General features: G+C 31.9%; 2 protein-coding genes and 1 pseudogene across 7 annotated transcripts in view; 2 read left to right on the top strand and 1 right to left on the bottom strand.

The window, feature by feature from the left end:
• The window catches only part of LOC116851586 (glutamate receptor ionotropic, delta-1), a 39,782-nt gene extending 34,155 nt beyond the window's left edge, over positions 1 to 5,627 (top strand). For all 6 annotated transcript variants that reach the window (XM_032831152.1, XM_032831151.1, XM_032831149.1 and 3 more), the window contains exon 14: positions 4,871 to 5,627. In XM_032831152.1, coding sequence (XP_032687043.1) covers positions 4,871 to 5,293 — 423 coding nt within the window. In that variant the 3' untranslated portion in view covers positions 5,294 to 5,627. The remainder of the gene's footprint in view (positions 1 to 4,870) is intronic.
• Positions 5,628 to 10,021: 4,394 nt separating this feature from the next.
• LOC116851591 lies at positions 10,022 to 10,463 on the bottom strand (annotated as a pseudogene).
• Positions 10,464 to 16,049: 5,586 nt separating this feature from the next.
• Positions 16,050 to 21,356, top strand: part of LOC116851587 — a 14,835-nt gene continuing 9,528 nt past the window's right edge. Inside the window, exons 1-4 of the mRNA XM_032831154.1 lie at positions 16,050 to 16,074; positions 18,072 to 18,198; positions 19,963 to 20,056; positions 20,849 to 20,964. Coding sequence (XP_032687045.1) covers positions 16,050 to 16,074; positions 18,072 to 18,198; positions 19,963 to 20,056; positions 20,849 to 20,964 — 362 coding nt within the window. The remainder of the gene's footprint in view (positions 16,075 to 18,071; positions 18,199 to 19,962; positions 20,057 to 20,848; positions 20,965 to 21,356) is intronic.

The following is a 21,356-nucleotide window of genomic DNA, read 5'->3' as shown; positions in this document are numbered from 1 at the left end:
TGTTGAGACTTACGGCGACCATGCTCTGTCGGAAACAACATGCAGAGATTTGTTTAGACGCTTCAAAAATAATAATGATTTTGATGTTGAAGATAAAGAACGCTCTGGCGCACCGAAAAAATTTAAAGACGAAGAATTAGAGGCATTACTTCATGACTCATGTCACGCTAGCTGAACTTGCAGAATCATTAGGAGTTGATCACACAACAGTTTCGAAAGTATTAGGAATGATTCAAAAGCAAGGACTTTGGGTGCCGTACAAGTTGAAGCCGAGAGACGTCGAACGGCGTCTTTTCACGTGTGAATAGCTGCTTTAACGGCAGAAAAGGAAAGGTTTTTTGCATCGTATCGTGACTGGCGATGAAAAGTGGATACACTACGATAACCCTAAGCGTAGAAGATCGTGGAGTAAGCCCGGCCATGCACCAACATCGTCGGCAAAGCCGAATATCCATGGTTCGAAGCTTCTGCTCTGCATTTGGTGGGATCAGCTGGATGTAGTTTATTATGAGCTGCTCAAACCAAACGAAACTATCACGGGAGATCGCTATCGACTACAATTGATGCGTTTGAGCCAAGCATTGAAAGAAAAACGGCCGCTACCCTTATAGAAATATCATACTAAGAATCATTGATAATTACTTATTATCCAGTATTTTTAATACTAAAAATAAGTAATTATCAATGATTCTTAGTATGATATTTCTATAAGGGTATACGAGCAGAGACACAACAAAGTGATTTTGCAACATAACAACGCTCGGCCACATGTTGCACAACCGGTGAAAACCTTTTTGGAAACGCTTAAATGGGAAGTCCTACCCACCCGCCGTATTCACCAGACATTGCCCCTTCCGATTATCAGTCCGATATATTGTTCCAATCGATGGCACATAGCCTGGTTGAGCAGCACTTCCATTCTTATGAAGATGCCAAAAAATAGGTCGACTCTTGGATAGCCTCAAAAGACGTGTCATTTTTTCGACGTGGAATTCAAATGCTGCCAGAAAGATGGGAAAAAGTAGTGGCTAACGATGGACAATACTTTCAGTGACATATTTTTTACGACTTTTTTTGAATAAAGCAATAATTTTCACGAAAAATCAGCTAGAACTTATTCAAGGGGTTTTTATATATATATATATATATATATATATATATATATATATATATATATATAGGGTGTCTCGCATAAGACGTGTCAAAAGAAAAATATAAGCAGAACAGATAAAAGAGAAAAATTGTAGAGGTCATTTTTCGAACAACCACGTAAAATTTTGAGTTATTAAATAAAATGAATTGGCTAATCAGAGCGCGTGACGCGGTAAGCGGGACATACAGCTCGCCGCGCCCGGCGAAGAAAATGGACGATTGCTCGCGGGCTTATCACGCAGTGTCAGATCTAAGATGTAGTCATCACCCCTGGGCCTGTGAGATAGGCCCGCGAACAATCGTCCATTTTCTTCGCCGACCGCGGCGAGCTTTATGTTGCACCACCGCGCTCTGATTAGCCCAACTATTTTAATTAATATCTCAAAATTTTACATAGTTGTTAAAAAAATAACGTCTACAATATTTATTTATCTGTTCTATTTATATTTTTCTTTTGGCACGTCTTATGCGGGGCACCCTGTAAATATATAGGGTGTTTGAGATCTTTCTTGACGCAATTCGTATAAAAATAAAACGGATTAAACGGAAAAGTCGAATACCATTTTGCAAAATTCGCAATAGTTTTCGAGTAATTAATTATTTTGTCTGAACAAATAAGCGCTCGGGCCAGCGTGCGACTGTGATACACGCAAATCGCGGCTCGCTGTGTCCCTCCGCCTATAGCTCCGAGACACAGCAAGGCTTAATACATTAACACATGTGCATGACATATCCGTGTGCCGAATGGACGCCGAATCGAAGCGTGTCGTCGTTTCGGCTGCATACGTGAATATAGAGGTGTCACTTTAAGTTAGCTATCCCAATAACTTTTTTATTTTTGATTATAGAAAGAAATGTTTCAGACAAAAGTTGTATGGTTTAGAAGAGGACACATTATTCCGATGTGAGTCATATGGTATATACAGATGTCATCGTTTTTTAAGAAATTTTAAAGACTAATTTTTTAAAAAGAATTTGATTTTTCCTTGAGAGAAAAATTGTAGATCTCATCGAGACGTTTTTAAAACACCCTCAAAAATTGTAAAAACCGTTCCAGAGATATGAAGCTTCAAAATTTATAAAGCCACTGGTTATACATGTATGTTTTGTACAAAAGGCTTTAATGATCTTAAAGAATAGCAATCTTTGACTTTGACTTTTGATCTTTGACCTTTTGACTTTTGACCTTTGACCTTTTGAATTTTGACCTTTGACCTTTTGACTTTGAGATACTGACAGCTGTACCATTTGGTACAGTAACATTGTTTCTCTCTGTAGTCGCCGTGCGCTCGGGATTGCGCCAGAGATGTCGCTTCAGAATGGTATCTCTGAGCGTTATCTAGGGAGAAGAGAGTGTCGTAGGAGTGGAGCGTCAGGTAACTCAGTGGTTTAGAGCAGTCGCGCGGCAAGCGAAAGACCTGGATTCGAGTCCCGGCCTTGCAAAACCGCGCTCTCGATATTTTTCTCTCTCTGGAACGAAAAGATACGCAGATCTCGAACGCGCGGCGTCCCGCCGCCACCTAGTATGCCCTCCTCATTCTATGGTCTAAATTTATTTATCACCTCAATCCGTTCTATATTCCCACAAAAATTGCGGAAGAAAATTTGGAACATCCTATATTTCAAGGTCACTGTCAGTAATAAATCTCATTTTAAGCAAGAATTATCGAATGAATATTTATTATCGAATGAATATTTATTTGTTAATAACTTTGTAATAAACAATAATTGCCAGCTAAGACTTCTTAAATTTACTTAAAGTCATTACTTTCACAATATATATTAAAGTCGAGATCATCGAAAGCGCTTTTTATAAATTAAATATTTACCAAAAAATATGTTTAAACAAAACATATAAGCATGCTAATGATTATTGTGTGGCGCGTAATACGAGACAAAAAGTGCAAAGTTACTACTATCTTTAAGTCAGCCGAAAGGTTCATTTCGATTTCGATAAATATAATATTACATACAAATATACAAGCAGCAGTACTGATAACGTCTCACCGCTAGAACAAACTGAGACCTTTGACAAAGAATCATGGACAAAAAACAATAGTTGCTTTAATTTTTTAATTGACGTTTAAAAGATTTGATAAAAAAAAAATTCCCCTTTAGGGGAAGCAACTCCAATGACCTTGACTTTGACATATATTATAGAGATCACCCTCCTGAGTGACCTTTTGAAGATTTTAGCCATCGCTCGTTGTTCGTTAAAAAGTTATAAACAAAAAAGTTGCATAAAATAAGTTTAATTTTTGGACACCGTATATACAAAAACGAATTTATAGGCTAAGAAGGTGCCTGCCCCTAGCACACACACATACCGCCCGGGCGGGCTTGCAGTATGTGCGTGCGTTTCTATTATATTATATTTGGATGATTTAACAATCATCCATGTAATTTTGCGACACTGCGTAAATTAATATATGGGAGAAATTACATTCTATTTATAAAACTTCAAATATAATAAGCATATACGCACACACCGCAAGCCCTTTCAAATGGGCAAGCAAACGCGCGGGCGGACGAGCAATGTGTGTCTATGTGTGTGTGCGCGCACGAGTGCGTATGCAACTGAACGTAATACACGGTTTCCAAATTTTCAACATACATTTGTATGAATTTCTCAATGTAACACGACAACGATTTTAATGCGTTGTGGAAATTTTAAAAAGTTAAATAAATAAATAAATAAAGTTAAATAGATAAATAATTAACCTGTGTGTCAGTCAGTTGGATGCTGCCGTGTATTACGTCCAGTTACATACGCACGCACATACACACACACACACACACCTTCCTAATCTACAAATTTGATGTTTTTGTATACACGGTGTCCAAAAATTACATTCATTTTATGCAACTTCTTTTGTTAATAACTTTTTAACTTCTTTTGTTAATAACTTTTTAACAAACAACGAGCAACGGTTAAAACTTTTTGATGGTTACTCAGGAGGATGACCTTTATAACATATGTCAAGGTCAAGACTATTGGAGCTGCCTCCCCTAAAAGGGGGTTTTACCAAAGATTTTATTATTTAATGACGGACAATCTGTTTCTGTTGAATGTGATAAAGTCAAAATTTATTGGGAAAACTTGCTAAATTATCACTATTCACTAAATTATCTTAACAGATCTAACATTAAGTTCACAAAAATTGTTTTATAATTGAAAAACAGGAAAATTAAGAAAACAGGACAAGAAATACATGAAAAATATGATAGTTCGATCACGTATACCGTCATATATGTCTATCGATTGTTACAGTTTTAGAAACACGAAGCATTAAGAGAAAATATCGTTTATAGATATATAGTAACTCCATATAACATAAATGTTGAAATATATCTTATAGATGTCCCAGAAATGTCTGAATATCTATCGGATGTTCTTAGGGTATATCTTGAACATTTATGCTGTACCTAGACAGTACGATATTCTATAAACATCTTATAGACGTCCTTAAGACGTTCTCTGGAAGTCTTTAAGATGTCCTTGGGAAATTTGTGCTATTGGGATATGGGATCTTTCTAAGAGAAACACAAACAAAAAAAAGAAAAGCTCAGAGAATAGTAAATGGATGACTGACATACAACTACCATAGCTGCGCTTCACAGAAGTTCGCACACAATCGCACTTTACGGTTATCAAAATCGATTTTCCGATCTCAAACAAGACACATTGCGCGACTAACTTTCATCCTTTGCTTCTCAGGTAATACTATGGTTGAAGGAGACGGGTATTACGAACTTTCACCTGGACGATGTCATTCGTCGTAAAGCGAACTTAAATCTGCGTGAAGTTCTCAAGGAGTACGACGATCACGACGGAAAAGCACGGGTTCTTGGACTGATGCCGTTAGGTGCTGGATTCATTACACTTGCTATAGGTCTTTTAATATCTACGATAGTGTTCTTTCATGAGCTGAGACAAGCCGCGGGTACGCGACCCATCCGCGAGGTTTTTCGGGAGCTGCGGGAAAAGCGCGCAATATATAAAACAGTTAGCATGAGAGGAAAAGTCCCAAAAAGGAATCGAGCTCGCGAAGTGCAATTAGAACGGCGAGAGATGCTTAATTTTCATTCAATAAGAGAATCCGCCCAGCATAGGGCAAATGTCATTATCATGAATAAATAAAAAATTCAGAAATAAGAAAATAAAAAATTTAAGGGAAAAATATCTTTCGAAATAAAAAAAGTTATTTTTTGTGATTTTTTTACAAGAAATATGAGAAATATTTATCTGAAGTACCAATACTTATTGGTACCAAGTCGAAATAGTGATCCTTTCATGTAAAAATATAGATTATAAGTATTTAAAATATAGAACATTTCCGAGGAAAAAGATCCGAACATATACGATATGTTGGTGTGCATGCATAATTTCAAAGATTCCAGTAAAGTGTGTGTGTATGTATGTGTGCATTTGTATGTGTATGAATCAGAAAAACAAAAAATTTATTGATCTCTCTATAAATATGTATGTGATTACTGTTGCGATTAGAATAATAAAAATTAAAATACTCTATATTAATATTTTTTTAACCGTATAAAAATTTGTGTGGAAGAATTACTGAAAAAATTAATAATTTTATATAAAAAATAAGAAAAAATTAAAATATATTAATTTCTCTAGTTTTAGTTGTGAAGAGCGATATGTTGTGAACACGTACCCATAAGCACAAGCCAATTGGTTTATTAGTTTGTCTAAAATTGTAAGAATTTAAATTTTTATCGATTAAAATGATTTGTTCCATTGACATTTTTAGATTTTAAATTACGTAGCACAAATTTATTGTGCTTTTCACTAAGTACGTTGTTATAGAGTACTATAAGATCTATAAATAAAGAACTTGAAAAATATTACTATATATTAAAAATTCTCGAGAAGATTATTTCTCAGATCTTAGGGTTTCGTTTTATTTTACAATCTTTGCACACTGGTACATTAATAAATTTAAAGAATGCACGGAATTTTGTTATTGTGCGTATTTTTGTACGAAGTTTTTGTACGTATTTATATAACAAATGATTTTACCTAACATTCTACGTACAAAAGTTATCGAAAAATATATATATTAGGAAATATTTCATAATTTGTACTGAATTATTAATTATTATTTTAACTAGTAATTATCAATGATTCTTAGTATGATATTTCTATAAGGGACTAGCCTATAAAAATTATAATTGCGTTTGCATTTCTGCAAACGCAATAAATCATTAAGGTATATCACTTATTAAATATTATATATCATTAGTTATCAGTAAATAGTAAAAGCAACATAAAATGCCAGTACTTATTAAATAATACTTAGTAAATAGTACATAAACATATCGTTAATTATTATTAAATAATAGTACATAACACACATTATTATTAAATAATAGTACATAACACAACTTATAATAAATATATAAATAAATAAATAATTCTTATTATAATAAGTAACGGTATATTCTTTTGTATTATGTACTATGTACTATTGTATTATGTACTATTTAATAATAAATAACGGTATGTTCATTTATGTTTATGTACTATTTACTAATGAGTACTAACATTCTGTATCGCTTTTATTATTTACTGAACTAATGATATATAATATTTAATAAATGATATGCTTTAACCTTTAGACGGCATTTTTTCATTAAAAAAGTAGTTTTTTTTTCTCAAAAATTTTTCTATATAAGTAACATATATATTGCGCAAAATTTTAAAATTTATGCAGAGCCACAAAAGTGTCTTTCCTTCAGGAAACACACAATCAAATATAAAAGATTTTTATTTTCTCAAAAATAATGTATTTGGAGGTTTTTGGTATCGCTGATTTCAATTCTGAGTATAAATTTATGAAATTTTGAGTCCTAAGTGCAACATTGACAATATAAATATAAATAAATATAAACATATAGATTTATGCAGTCTTTTTTGTTTGGTTTTTTAATGTTTACTTTTTGTTTTTTTTTACTTTTTGCTTGTTTTATAATTTTTGACTTTTTATATTTTTTATATTTTTATTTTATTCTTATATTCTTTTTTATTTTTTTATTTTATTTTTTTATATTTTTCAATATTTATATTTTTTTATATATTTTATAATTTTTTTTAAGTTTACTTTTTTTCGTAATTATGATAAAACTTTTTTCAAATGATAATTTTTAAAGCAGAGTGTTATGCATAATGGAGCATTACAATTAGTATATATGTTTCAGCGACGTAAGTGCGAACAAGCGCGAAACGCGAACAAGCACAAAGTGGGCACCTGAGAAACACGCATTGCGTAGGCTACATACACACAGATATGTTTAATATATTTAGTATTTAAAATAACACTAAAAATAGTATTTTAATCCAAACTCAAGAGCCACAAAAGTGGCGTTCTCGACAGTTTAAAGGTTAATAGGTGATTTATATTTTTATGGCGTTATCATTCCTGCTTGAGGCAAGACTACAATTTCCGGAGCGCTAAGATTTGAGTGTAGATTCTGCATCTATAAACGATTATAAAGAAAAGTGAAAAAGTGATGATAGTGGCTATCTGCTTTATTTTAAGAGATATAGAGGTTTTTTAGTTGCAAATTTAGAAATCAACGACATATTATTTTTGCCATTTGCAGACTATTTTTGCGTTATTCAGAATGCACCACATAGAGGTATAATCTTCGCCTTACTAAATTATTGGGATTACAAATAAGTCTCAGCCGTTTGACAAAAGATGGCCCCACCAGTAAATTATGGTTGAAATTGTCAGATGTAAAACGTCATATCATAAGGTTGGACATCTGGTAACACCATAACCTTGAAATATTAGCGATTTTGTATCAGCATCACATAATTTTTTTCGTGCGAAAAAAAAATGTTGAGTTTTGAGCCGAATAAGCGTCATTTGCGGGAATTTTTGATTTACTTCTTTAATTTGAAGAAATCTGTAACTGAGGCGCATCGATTGCTTGTAGAGGCATATGGTGAGACTGCTTTAAGTGAGAGAAGTTGTCGTGAGTGGTTTCAAAAGTTTAAGAACGGTGAGTTTAACGTCGAAGACAAAGAAAGTAGCGAAAGGCTGAAAGTGTACGAAGACGCGGAATTGGAAGCATTATTGGAGGAAGATTCATGCCAAACGCAAGAAGAACTTGCATTAGGAGTGACTCAACAAGCAATTTCACATCGTTTAAAATTGTTGGGAATGATTCAAAAGCAAGGAAATTAGGTTCCATATGAACTGAAGCCGAGAAATTTTGAACGCCGATTTTGCACATGTGAAATGCTGCTTGCCAGGCATAAACGAAAGGGTTTTTTGCATCGTATAGTCACTGGTGATGAAAAATGGATCCACTACGATAACCCAAAGAAGAAGAAATCATGGGGACCACGTGGCCATGCTTCAACATCGATAGCCAAGCCCAATATTCATGGAAAAAAACTCATGTTGTGTTTTTGGTGGGATCAGCTTGGTGTCGTGTATTATGAGTTGCTCAAACCGAACGAAACCATTACTGGGGCTCTCTACCGAACACAATTGATGAGATTGAGCCGAGCACTCAAGGAAAAACGCGCCCACTACTACTCCAGACACGACAAAATTATTCTCTTGCATGATAATGCTCGTCCACATGTTGCTGCGCCGGTCAAAACCTACTTGGAAACACTCAATTGAGAAGTTTTACCCCACTTACCGTATTCACCAGACATTGCTCCCTCTGACTATCACTTGTTTCGATCGATGACGCACGGCCTGTCTGAGCAGCACTTCACATCATACGAAGATACCAAAAATTGGGTCGATTCGTGGATAGCCTCAAAAGATGAAGCGTTCTTTCGACGCGGTATCCGTATGCTGCCAGAAAGATGGGAAAAAGTAGTGGCTAGCGATGGACAATACTTTGAATAAAACATAAGGTACCGTTTTTTCATAATAAATGCCCAATTTTGGATAAAAACGGCGGAGACTTATTTGTACTCCCAATAATAGCTACAAGTTAATATTTTTACGTAGCGTTAACAAAATTTAGCAAAACAATTTGCAGGTGCTGCAATACCATAAAAACTCTCAAAATCGTCGTTTTTGGCCTATTTAACGCCATTTTTCTTAAAATTGTGACGTGATAGCCAAATTTGGACAACGGATTCATGTTCAGCGGGTAAAAATCTGTAAAAATCACCTACTCTCATTACATCCGCAGAAAAAAGTTCGATTTTTGCAGGCTAGTGTTATTCTTAATTAACAAATTAATTTTTCTAATAAACTCGCTCAATTAACAAATCAATTATTCTTTAAAAAATTAGCTTAACAAAAAATGATTAGGAATTCGTGTTTCCGGAACAATATGTTATATAGTAAGTATATGTTGATATTAATAAACTTATTTTAAAAAACTCGCTTAATTAACAAATTAATTATTCTTTACAGTGGTCAGCTTAACGAAAAATGATTACAAATTCGTGTTTACGGAACAGATAAATATATGTTTATGCAGATAAACATATTATAGTAAACTCGTTTAATTAATAAATCGATTATACTTTATAGGAATTAGCTCAACGAAGAATGATTACAAATTTATGTTTCCGGAACAAATAAATATAAGTTGATGGTAATAAACATATTCTAATAAACTCGCTTAATTAACAAATTGATTATTCTTGACGGGAATCAGCTTTTTCATAATATTGTTTTAAATTTTTGCAAAGTTTGTTGTATTTTTTCTTAACGCTATTTATTACAGTTTTTTTTCAGGTAATTATATTTTTTGTAGTAACTTATTTTACGAACACACACATTATTAAAGTAAATTTTTTTAGTTTAATTTTTTTATTTTAATAAAAAATTTCATTTCTTTAGTACATTCATACTTTACTATGCTGTCACTTCCTTTTTTCAATTCTGACTTTTAAAGGATTCATTGGCTCTAACATAATATCCATCTTCAATTCTATTTCTTCTATTTTAATCTTCTTGTCCACTTTTAACATATATGTTCGCAACAGAGTTGCTACGAGAATTTTCATAGAAATCATTGCATATCTTACACCTGCAATTTTATAGATTATTTATATTTCATATATTTATATTTTATAGGTTATTTCATATTTCGCCCTGTAATACAGCTCAGCTTATATATATTTATCTATACAGTTCCTTGGACCGTTACTAAACGATATATAACTATATGGATGAATATTTGTCATGTTTTCCGGAAGAAATTTGTCTGGATCGAATGTCAATGCCTTCGGCCAGTAAGTTTCGATGCAAGGATAATATTGGTATCACAAAATTAGCGCTTTTCGATATAATATATTCTTCTGAAACATATTAATCTGTGAATAAATATCATTATAATAAAATATCATTATAATAAAATATTAAATGGAGGTAATTTAAATAGAATCATATTTTATTGTCCAAAGCATTTAAATGTCCATAATAGACGGAACACTATTACTCATTGTACAATTCTTATATAGGGTGTCTGACTCGTACCGTACTAGAGCTAATATCTTTTATTTATTTAATTTCCGATTTATTTAATATTCTCGTACTTAAATAAATACGAAGAGAATGAAAGAGACATACAAGCGGTGAGATATAATTAAAAAAATCTAGCATGACTCTCGCGGCTGCTGACTTCTTATGCCCTTGAGCTTACAGTTCGGGAAAGAAAGAAAAAGCAAATTGTATGTCTGTATTCCGCTACTGCATTCGAAGTTAATCGAAATATTATGTGCCGTGTGCACATGTACACGACGGCTCTCTTGTATTCTCTTAACACGTTGTAATATGCACCAAAACTGGTATTACCGGTCTACATGTGCAAGCGGAGTCAGTTATGGAAAGTCACTGAACGCATATTTTAGAGAAACATATTTTATCGTTATCTCGTATCGTTATCTCTTTTATGATTTCGAGAGAGAGTTGCTAGATTGGATGTTACAATAACATACATGACATTCTGTTTATTGACAATTAATTAATTTTGACGATTTAGTTCTATCGGCATCTATCAGAAGCCGTATTGAACTTGGTCCTGTTTGCGCTTTGATCGAAAACTCTATCGATAGAATTCAATCATATATTACATGGAAAAAAAAAAGATTTGCTAATATATGGACTAACTAAAAATATTAGCTGCAGGAGCAAATTTTCTTGCTTTTATAACAAAATTATTTATGTGAAATATAGTTGTGAAAGCAAGAAAATTTGCTCCTGTAGCTAATATTCTTAGTTGTCCATATATTAGCAAATCTTTTTTTTCGTGTACCTTTAACGAAATGACAAGAAAACACATCGATGATGGTAAGATTATCTTGTATATACTGATTATTAATAGCAGTAGAAAGTTCTTAGCTTTTTAAGTTTTGCATTGATCGGAATAACATTGAAAATAGAAATATTTTCCTGTTTTTTTGCGATTTTGAAGTATAGACATTAATGATTACAAAATACCATGACGGGGTTATAATGAAAAGAAGCAATATAATGTCAAAAGATATTATTGTTCATAATGGCCATAACCACAGAGCATATTTAATATTCTATCCAACTATTTCATCTCCAGAAAATCGTGCTAAAGCCGCCGAAATTATTTGCATATGATGATAATGCTATGAGTCACGTAATGTTTAATTCCACGTGTCACGTCTGAAATATCGTTTTCGAATATCGTTGAGAGACCGTGAACCATGCTCGTGGACGACCTTTGCTGCCACCAGAAAATCACCCGCAACTTATTAACATCGCGAAATTGTTTCATTTCGCCGTAGCGGTTGAGAAATACCAGATTTAAATGAAACCTTGTTATCTTTTCTTTGTTAAAATTATAAGTAATTATTTGTCGCCTGAACATTCCACGAACCCCTATCTCCGACTTAAGTAAATTGAAACTGTCGATTCCATCGAGACAGAGTCTCACACGTTATCATTGATGATTAATGGTATAATTTTAATGGATATGATAACTGCGTACCTGACGCCCAACTATCGTGTTATAGATTATCGTGGATTGAGAGTCGTGCCCGACGGATAAATTACCAGCCAATTCCATGTATACCAAACATTTTTTTAATCCATAATTTTTTCTATAACTGAAAGAAAAAAATTAAAAATTAATAAAGATTAATTAAAATATAAGTTAAAAAGTAATTAATTCGAAGTTAATTTTATTCATGATTTAAAAAATTTTATAATGTAAACCCATAATTTTTCCTATGACTGCAAGGTTGTTTTTTAGTGGCCTTGATTTAATTTTCGACCTCGAAAACAACTATCTGATAAGTTTTTTAAATAATATGAAGATCATATAGTTGTATAAAACCGGTTCGTAAGTTTTTCTAGACTCATTTGTCAATCTCTTATAGACGGATAACATACAAAATCTATATTTATTTGTAGCCATAAACATTATTATGCAAGCGCTTTAACTAGAAACCACTGTTCTCATGCCAAAATGAAATTTTTAATATATTACATTTTCATTAAGTAAACATCAATCTCACAGATTGACGATGAGTTTTTATGTGAAGATGAGTTTTATGAGAAAATCACGTGAATCCAGGAAGATTAAGACACTTTATTTTTAATACTAAACGTTCCTCCTTCAATATTCAATTCATACTCTTAATACTAGTTAATACAATGTATACTCTGCAATCAATGTAATTTCATAGTAATATTTCGGTGATCTCATAGTAATTAGGTAATAAGATAACACGTTGAAGCTTGCGCGTTTTAAACATGTTTTAAATGTTTTTATGTTTTAAATAAATTTTTCTTTTGTTCTTGATTAATACATGTTAAAAACTGCAAAAAAATTGTTTGAATAAAAGAAAAGGAAAAGTAGTGTTTTTTTTCTAATTGAAATATATTTTTCAACAAACCGATTTTTTATTCAAAGTCAATAAGTTTTATATGTTTTGTCGCTTAGATCAGAGCTCGGCAAGCGATACATTTTACGGCTGATTTTGGGCAGGCTCCACTTCGCGTTGTCCTCTTGCTTTATTACCCCACGCGGAGCCAACAAGTCTTTCTCGAACGTTAGGAGCGTCATGTGGAGCCTGTAGAAGGGAGAACAATAAAATGGCTTGAGGATATTTTTTTAAAGGTATAATGTATCTTAACAAATTTTTATTTTTATTGTGAATATTTGTTTTCAATAATTTTCCACATTACCCATGAAGTACTATTGCTGACGCGTTTTTTTTAAGTGGTATCCTCAGTAGACCTAGGCTGCGTTCGCTTTGAACGCATACGCGCTAAAAGCGTTATTCTATCTTTCTTTAACGTATAATGAATAACAAAGTTGAACAACGCTTTCAGCGCATGAGCATCTAAAGCGAACGCAGCCCTAGTCTATCGATAACTGAAAAGACTAATTGATTGAACAAAAGCAGAATAAAGGATAAACAGTGTATAATGTTTTTTATTCTAAGAAATTTCAAAATTCAGATTGAATTTGATTTAGTGTTTTTTTTTTATTCATATTATATGTTTTCATCATTCATTTTTAATAATTTTTTTAGTTATCAGTAGACTAGGTCTACTAGAGATATTACTTAAAAAAAAAAACGCGTCAGCAATAATATCTCATGCGTGACGTAGAAAAATATTGGAAACAAATATTCACTAATAAAATAAAAATGTAATAAGATATATTGTATCTTTAAAAAAATATCCCTACATATCATTTTACTATTCTTCCTTCTACGAATTCTACAGCATGACACGCGAAAACGCACTCCTGACGTTCAAGAGACTTCTTAGGTTTCGCACATAGCGGCAGAGTAAATGGGACAACGCGGGATGAAATATCTTGAAGATCCAGAAAATATATCGCTTGCCGAGCTCTGGCTTACATCATTATTATCTATACTTTTATATGGCAGAGAAAAAATTTCTTTAAAGTTGCTGTGAATTATTCAACGAAAATCCGTAAAGTGGGGATTCTCAGAAGATATAAGAAGATAAGCAGTTTCCTCGTTTGCACTATTCGCTTAAAAGTATAACTATTTAAATGTATCTCTCTCGTAAAGTTTGTTAGCGGGATGTTGAGTTTTGGAATCGTGCATCCTTGCTTTTGCTTTGTTCTTTACCAGTGAATTCGCTTATTTATTATTGCTACGTGTATCTAAGAGGTAAGTCATTGTACTTTTCTCTAGCGTCTGTAGCGTCTACTGCTTCCGGCGCGCACATTAGTCTCGGAAGTTTTAATTAAATAACTCAATGACTATTGCGATTTTCAAAAAGTGGAAAATTTTGAAAAAACATAACTTTTTTTTGTTTTTACTCTCTCTATCCGTTCTTTTTATGTCTGTTACTTCTGAGATACTTTATATAATATATAATGTATAACATATAATTATAATATATTATATATAATTATATATAATATGTATTATATATATATATATATATATATATATATATATATATATATATATAATATGTTGTATATATACAATATGTTTGGGTATGCAATCCGAGCAAAAATTGAATCTAGTGATTGTCTAGTAATAACACAGAAAAGTTGAGTCTTACATCGCTATTAGATAGTAGTATTTGCTAGCTACTAGCTAGGAATGTAATGTTCACTTCTCCTAGTGGCTGTACTAGAAAAATTAGCTAGTAACTAGATACAAAAAAATAACTTGTAACTATCTAGCCTGCACGAAACAGTGAGTAGCAAAAGCGAAAAATTATTTTTCTTCGATAATTTCTCTGTTTCTCTATATTAGGAATACCTAATAATCTTTAGACAGTTTTCTTATCTTAGAATTTCTGTATCAAGAATGTCTAGTAGCTAGATAGTTTTTTTAATTAGAGTTTTTATCTCTCTCTTCAGAAGAGGTGACCCAATGGAGTTTGGTTTCCTGTAATTCTTCTTCATTACGTAGTATAATATTTCCATTCTATTAAAAAAATTCGTTTTATCCTTCGAGACTTGAACCTGAGATTGATGCAGGCAATACGATTTCGAAATTTCGCCCGCTAAAAAGTCCTTTTATTTTCGCCCAGATTTTCAGATTTTTTCAGATTCTAATTCACACGTTACACTCACTTGCATTGATGTTATACTATTCATCAAATTGATAATCACTAGAAAATTTCGACCAGCCGTGTCCGTTTCTAGCTGATCGTTTTTCATGATTGTTGATTCATCCGGCAAGCAGGAATATGTTAAAAGTGACATTTTGATAACTTGACGTTTCATACAATTACGATTGCAGCGCGCACGCTGCACGCACATTATATAAGGAAACTTTCATTAGATTTTCAATTACAGTTCTCGTGCTTAAGATATTTGACTCGGAAGACTAATCGGTCCAAAAATTCCAAATAAGCTACACGGTAGAGATGCCTGATTCTGAATCGATTCGATTCTTTCCCCAAAAATAGGCTTATTCGTGTTGTTTGCATTCTTCGCACTTTTCGTATTTAAAACTAGACAAAAGTATATTAGAATGTTTGGAAGAAGCCAAAGCGAGACAACCAACTCGATTGTTTCTTCTAAGCGTCTGATTAGGCGTCCATCTCTTTTTAAAAGCGAAAAGTATGAAACATGCAAGCAGCACGAACAACCCTTTTTCCCTAAATTTGTTAGAGAAAGAATCGAATCAATTAAGAATTGGGCATCTCTACTACACGGTCACGTTGTTTTGTTTAATACTCGGCGTCGCGGCGCTTGCTTATTAATCGTTATTTCTTTACAGTAGGGATTGTTGGCAAACAGAAAAAAATCTTTGAAAGTAAAATAGACCGTACTTCTGTAGATGCAGACTATCCTAATTGTATGACAATTATCGTGCTTAATACGAATAATATACACGTCTTGCTTTTATTTGCATCTTGATTGAAACTTTATCGATATCAAGAATTCAATCATATACTATCTTCAACGAGATGACGAGAAAACACATCGATGATGGTAAGATTACCTTGCATATATTAATTATTAGTAGTATTAGAAAGTTCTTAGTTTTTTAAGTTTTTTAAGTTTTGCATCGATCGGAACAACATTTCAAATCATAATATTTTCCTATCTTCTTGCGATTTTGAAGTATTGAAATTAATGATTATAAAACGCTATGACGTAGCAAGCAATATAATTTAAAAAAACAGTATTGTTCATGATGGCCGTAACTACAGAACATATTCAATATGTTCATCATTTCATCTCCAGAAAATCTTCGGCTAAAGTCGCCAAAATTATTTATATTCCATATAGTGATAATGTTATAAGACACGCAACGTTTAATACTACTCCTCCACGTGCAACATTTGAAGCTAACAAAGTTTCGTTATCGTAAAGAGACCGTGAACTGTCCATGTGGACAACCTTAGCTGTTAAAAAGTCACTTGCAACTTATTAATATCACGAATATTTTTCAAATCGTACCAGTTGAAAAATACCAGATTTAGAAGGAAGTGCTGTATGAATTAACTGAAGAGCAGAAAGTACGTCAATACGACACTGCACTGTCTTTGTTAATAAGTAAACCATCAGAAATGACCCTCGTCAATTTTGATAGACTTTGGATATATTATAGAGCAGCAAAAAATATTAAAGTCATATTTACTTATATGTGCTTATCTCGATGTTTAGGGGTTGAAACTATTCCTCCAAAATAACTGATTTTTTTATATTTGAAAAATATCTTCTAAACTATGAGATATATGAAAAAATTACAGAAAGGTTTCACGGTATTTGACATTTTTTATAATGTATATGTTCAGATTTAAAACAAAAATAATTAATTTTAATTCACTCATTATAATTTTTGCCAATTTCAAAATTTTGGTAAATATAAAAATTAAAGAGCACTGAAAACCAAAAAACAATGGCCGCTTTTTGCCTATCGAGACAAACGCGAAAACGTTATCATTCCTTATTAATTTTGACCAGCTAAATATAATGGTACTATTAGAATTAGCCCGGAAACACCGGAAACATCTTCCATTTTGAGATTAAAATTGTATTTCTCTATATAATCCTCTATATCGTTATAAATATTGCTAAACCTGTCGATATTGACCCAAGGTCAAACTCATAAGGCTAATAAATAAATCTTTTTACATTTTTCAAGTTTTGTATGTGTGTCTGAAACAATTTTTTATAAAACTTATATTTTTGAGATATTTCGGAGATTTTATATTTTTGTGAACTTATATTTTTGAGATATTTCCCGATCTTTTTCAAACACCCCCTATGCCGCAGCAATGAAACGATCCATTGATCTCAAATCCATTTGCAAAAAATGATCCTTAAGATGTCCCCAAAAATCTCTCAAAGTTTATTGGTTGTATTCGAGAAGACCTTGTATATATCACTCGTTCTTCTGTTATACATATGACTTGAATATGTTCTATATTTCTTGTTTAACTTTATTTAATCGTAAAATCTCATAAGAATCATTTTATAACCTGTAATACATAATGTTCAAGCAGACAGCGACATTCTTCATGCTCTTATTTCACACATGTGCCTTAATTTTAATGCATTACATTTAACGCTTGCAACAATTGCGTCCTAATCTTACTCTTGTTTCTCACAATACGTTAGACAAGGATAGAATGTCGTCATTTAAAACGCTAAATGGAACGCTGTTCTTATGTGTGTTAGGTACAAAGATTGGGCACACCGAAAAAGTGATAATAGTTTAGTACATTATACGCAGTCTTGTGTTTTCATAGAAGTCTGTGGCGCTGCGGCTCGAGCGTTTCTCCCTCTACCATTCAGCGCATGCTTTTCCTTAATCTTTTATAATTAACATCTCGACTATTATAGTGAATATCTTCAAACAGTATAGGATTTTTATGTTTACCTCAATCCGTTCTACGTTCCCATAAAAATTGCAGAGGAAAATCTAAGATACTCTGTATATGAATTGGTCAGATAATTGCTTATATATTATTATATTACAGTTCAACCGGCAACAGTAAAAGAACATTATGATTTAATATTAAAGGAAGAAAGCATAATTAATCATGAACCGCATAATATAACACCCGAGGATCTCCCAGATTGGTACGACGAAAAGTTATATAAAATGTAAGTACTTACACGAGATATAAAAAAACTGGATTTCCATAATTTGTCCTTATTAATTAGCGTGACGTAATTCGTAATGCATATGAGATAAAAAATGGCATATATGTATACGTGTGTTGGAAAAAAATAAGGTAAAAACTAGATTAAATTATATCATAATTAGAGATTAAATTAGATTAGTTTCTATAGATTATATTAAATTAAAATAATAACATTTTCTGCACAAAAACGCTTAGCTACTTGGCTAATATTTCTTCTGAGATTTCACAATTGATGTTACAGCGATAAATCTATTGACATTAATAATTTATTTTACTTCTGTATTGCTTGTGCTTAAGGAGATCAATTGCTTTGAAGGATAAAAAAATTCAAATTTTTTTTAAAGAACTATAAGAAAATAATTTTTGAATGTGATCTGACGTAAATTACCAGAGTTATAAAAATTTAAACGATCCAAGATCCAATCCAAGAAAGTATTTCGAAATTTTACATGATTGTTTGCAAGTTGCCAGAAGTTTTTGTGTTCAGGTGGACGTGCTCTACCTTCACACGTGATATTGCATGTCCTGCATCAGACACTCTGTATATGATATATACAGAGAACGTTAACTTTTCTTAACATTTCCAACAAACCATTTCCAACATTTTCTTAACAGTAACAAGTTACTTTTTACAAAAAGTAACGGTAACAGTTATATATTACTTTTTTTAAGTAACGTTGATGGTTAATACAGATTCGTGCATATTTGATGCATTCACTCAATGGTCATTTTTCATACGATTTTTTAATAGTACAAGTGATACAACGTGATAGACAAAGTTTGTCTAAGTACCGCCAAAACATTTCCATAATGATTTCAAAATTATTGAAGTAGCAACATTCCTGTCGTATCATCTTCAATGAGGGATATGATGCAGTTTTTAAAGTGATGCAGACCATGAAAATCTATATAGGTTCAAAATATAAAACAACTACTAATGTGATGAACCATCAGCGAATTAACTTTGCAGCGCGCTGCAAAAGCAAAAGATAACAATACAACAGACAAGTCAGATCAACCTGATGATTATTTAAAAAAAAATGAATTCTTTTATGGTACAGAAAGTGCTGATTGAAGAAAAATTTATTGTAGATAGAACTATCCTAAGCAAAGAAAATAGAACTATCCTAAGCGAAAACTTTAAACACGTTTTTCTCGAAACATGTTTTCTCATTAATAATGTGCAGAGAAAATAGTTTAATGCAATAGCTTAAATGTTTGAAATTTTAAATGTAAATATTTTCTTCATATGCTAAAGCTAAACAATTTAAACATTTGTGAAAAATAATTATTTTTCTGAACGATTTATTTGGAAAACTAATAATACGAAACAAAACATTTGTTTTATAACAGCAGGATTTTGCCATTTTTTATATTTTCGCGAAGTTTATCGTATGCGCTTAAATGTTATTAATTAAAAATCATTTTGACTTTTGTGTTTTAGACGATCTGTTTGAACTTTTTGTTGTCAGTAATTTAACTAAATCAACGAAAACACATCTGCTGCCGATGCAGACATCTCGATCGCTTGATATACTTTAGCCATATGAAAATTCATGTATATTGTCGAGTTTATAAATAAACTATACGTATATGCAAATAGGAAATTGATATCACTATTTTTACACAAAAAATTCGTAAAAATTCGGTATTTTTGACGTTCTATTGATTTTTTGGCGTCCTATTGATCCAATTAATTATGTAAAAACTCGCTTATTTTCAGATATCAAAGACTTTATGCGAAAAACATAATGTCCTTCGTCATTAATGTCTTAGTAGGAATTGTTGCATTATTTGCAGTTCCATCGATATCAAAGGTATTTAAACTTTTTTAAATTAGAATAATAAATAATTGTATATTTATTTATCTTGATAATATCGTGTGATATTTCGATAATATGATAACATCATAAGATTTCAAAAGATAAATAATTATACAATACATAATACAATACAATACAATAAATAGTTATACAAATAATTTATACAAAAACACGTATATTGATACGTGAAAAGAGAAATGTGAAATAATTATACAATACATAATACAATACAATACAATAAACAATTATACAAATAATTTATACAAAAAACACGCATATTGAGACGTGAAAAGAGAAATGTGAAATATTGCATATTGTATACGCAAAAAAATTTCAGTTGGTGCAACCAAATAGGAACTAATTGAAAATTAGGTGATCAGAATCGATATCTTTGTTATGAAAACTACCAGACTGCACACATATCCAAAACTGAGACATAAGACGTCTTTAAGACGTCTGGACATAAGACGTCTTTAAGTTGTCTTAAAGATGTATTAAAGACATCTTATGTCCCAGTTTTGGACATTATGCTGTCTGGGTTAATATTTCTGTTGTCGCAACCGAAAATATTCGTCTGAACATTCAACGATATTAGAACTCGATTGAGGCAACTGAGAACAATTGACTATATAAAAGTCTCATAAAGGAATTTTTCTGTTCCTATAGCCGAGTTTTCGTCTGATCCCTGAGCAACCGAAAATTCGGTTGCACCAACAAAATTGTTTTTTCCGTATAGTAGTCGCCGATTGAGAAAATTTCATTATTCCTTTTTTTCCTTTTCAACAGGTGCTCTGGTATATAAAAAGAAGTCACACACCACATTTAGCATATAAGAGATATTATCGGACCATATTGTACATACACCACTTGTATTTATCTGATATACATAATTCAAATGATATGTAAGTATCTGTGAAAATTTTTCACGCATTCTGTCGCATGCATTTTCTATATGAAATTTTATTATCAATCAGCGCGCCAATTATATTATTAATCAATTTACCACAGCTTGATCTTTTCAAATTCTTATCGTTAATGTTAACCACACACATAAGCAGTTATTTAATCAACAAAACCGAAAATAGACTTTAATAGTCTGACGCAATAATGATCTTTCGGCTTTTTAGATCATCCCATGAAATTCGAAATACGGATTAATTAAAAAAAAAGTTGTATCATGAAAAAAGTTTTATGAGAATTTTATGAAACTTGTACTATATACACTAGAACCTAGAATTAGTTGCCCATTTCGGTCGATTCTCGGAAACTACGCCTTCTATCTTCCCCTTGTCGC

Source organism: Odontomachus brunneus, unplaced genomic scaffold, assembly GCF_010583005.1.
Source record: "Odontomachus brunneus isolate Ranch 3 - 2012 unplaced genomic scaffold, Obru_v1 Obru_scaffold_179, whole genome shotgun sequence".
NCBI classification, from domain to species: domain Eukaryota; kingdom Metazoa; phylum Arthropoda; class Insecta; order Hymenoptera; family Formicidae; genus Odontomachus; species Odontomachus brunneus.
Note: the sequence above shows the minus strand (reverse complement) of the source record. Positions and strands in the feature narration are given on the sequence as shown.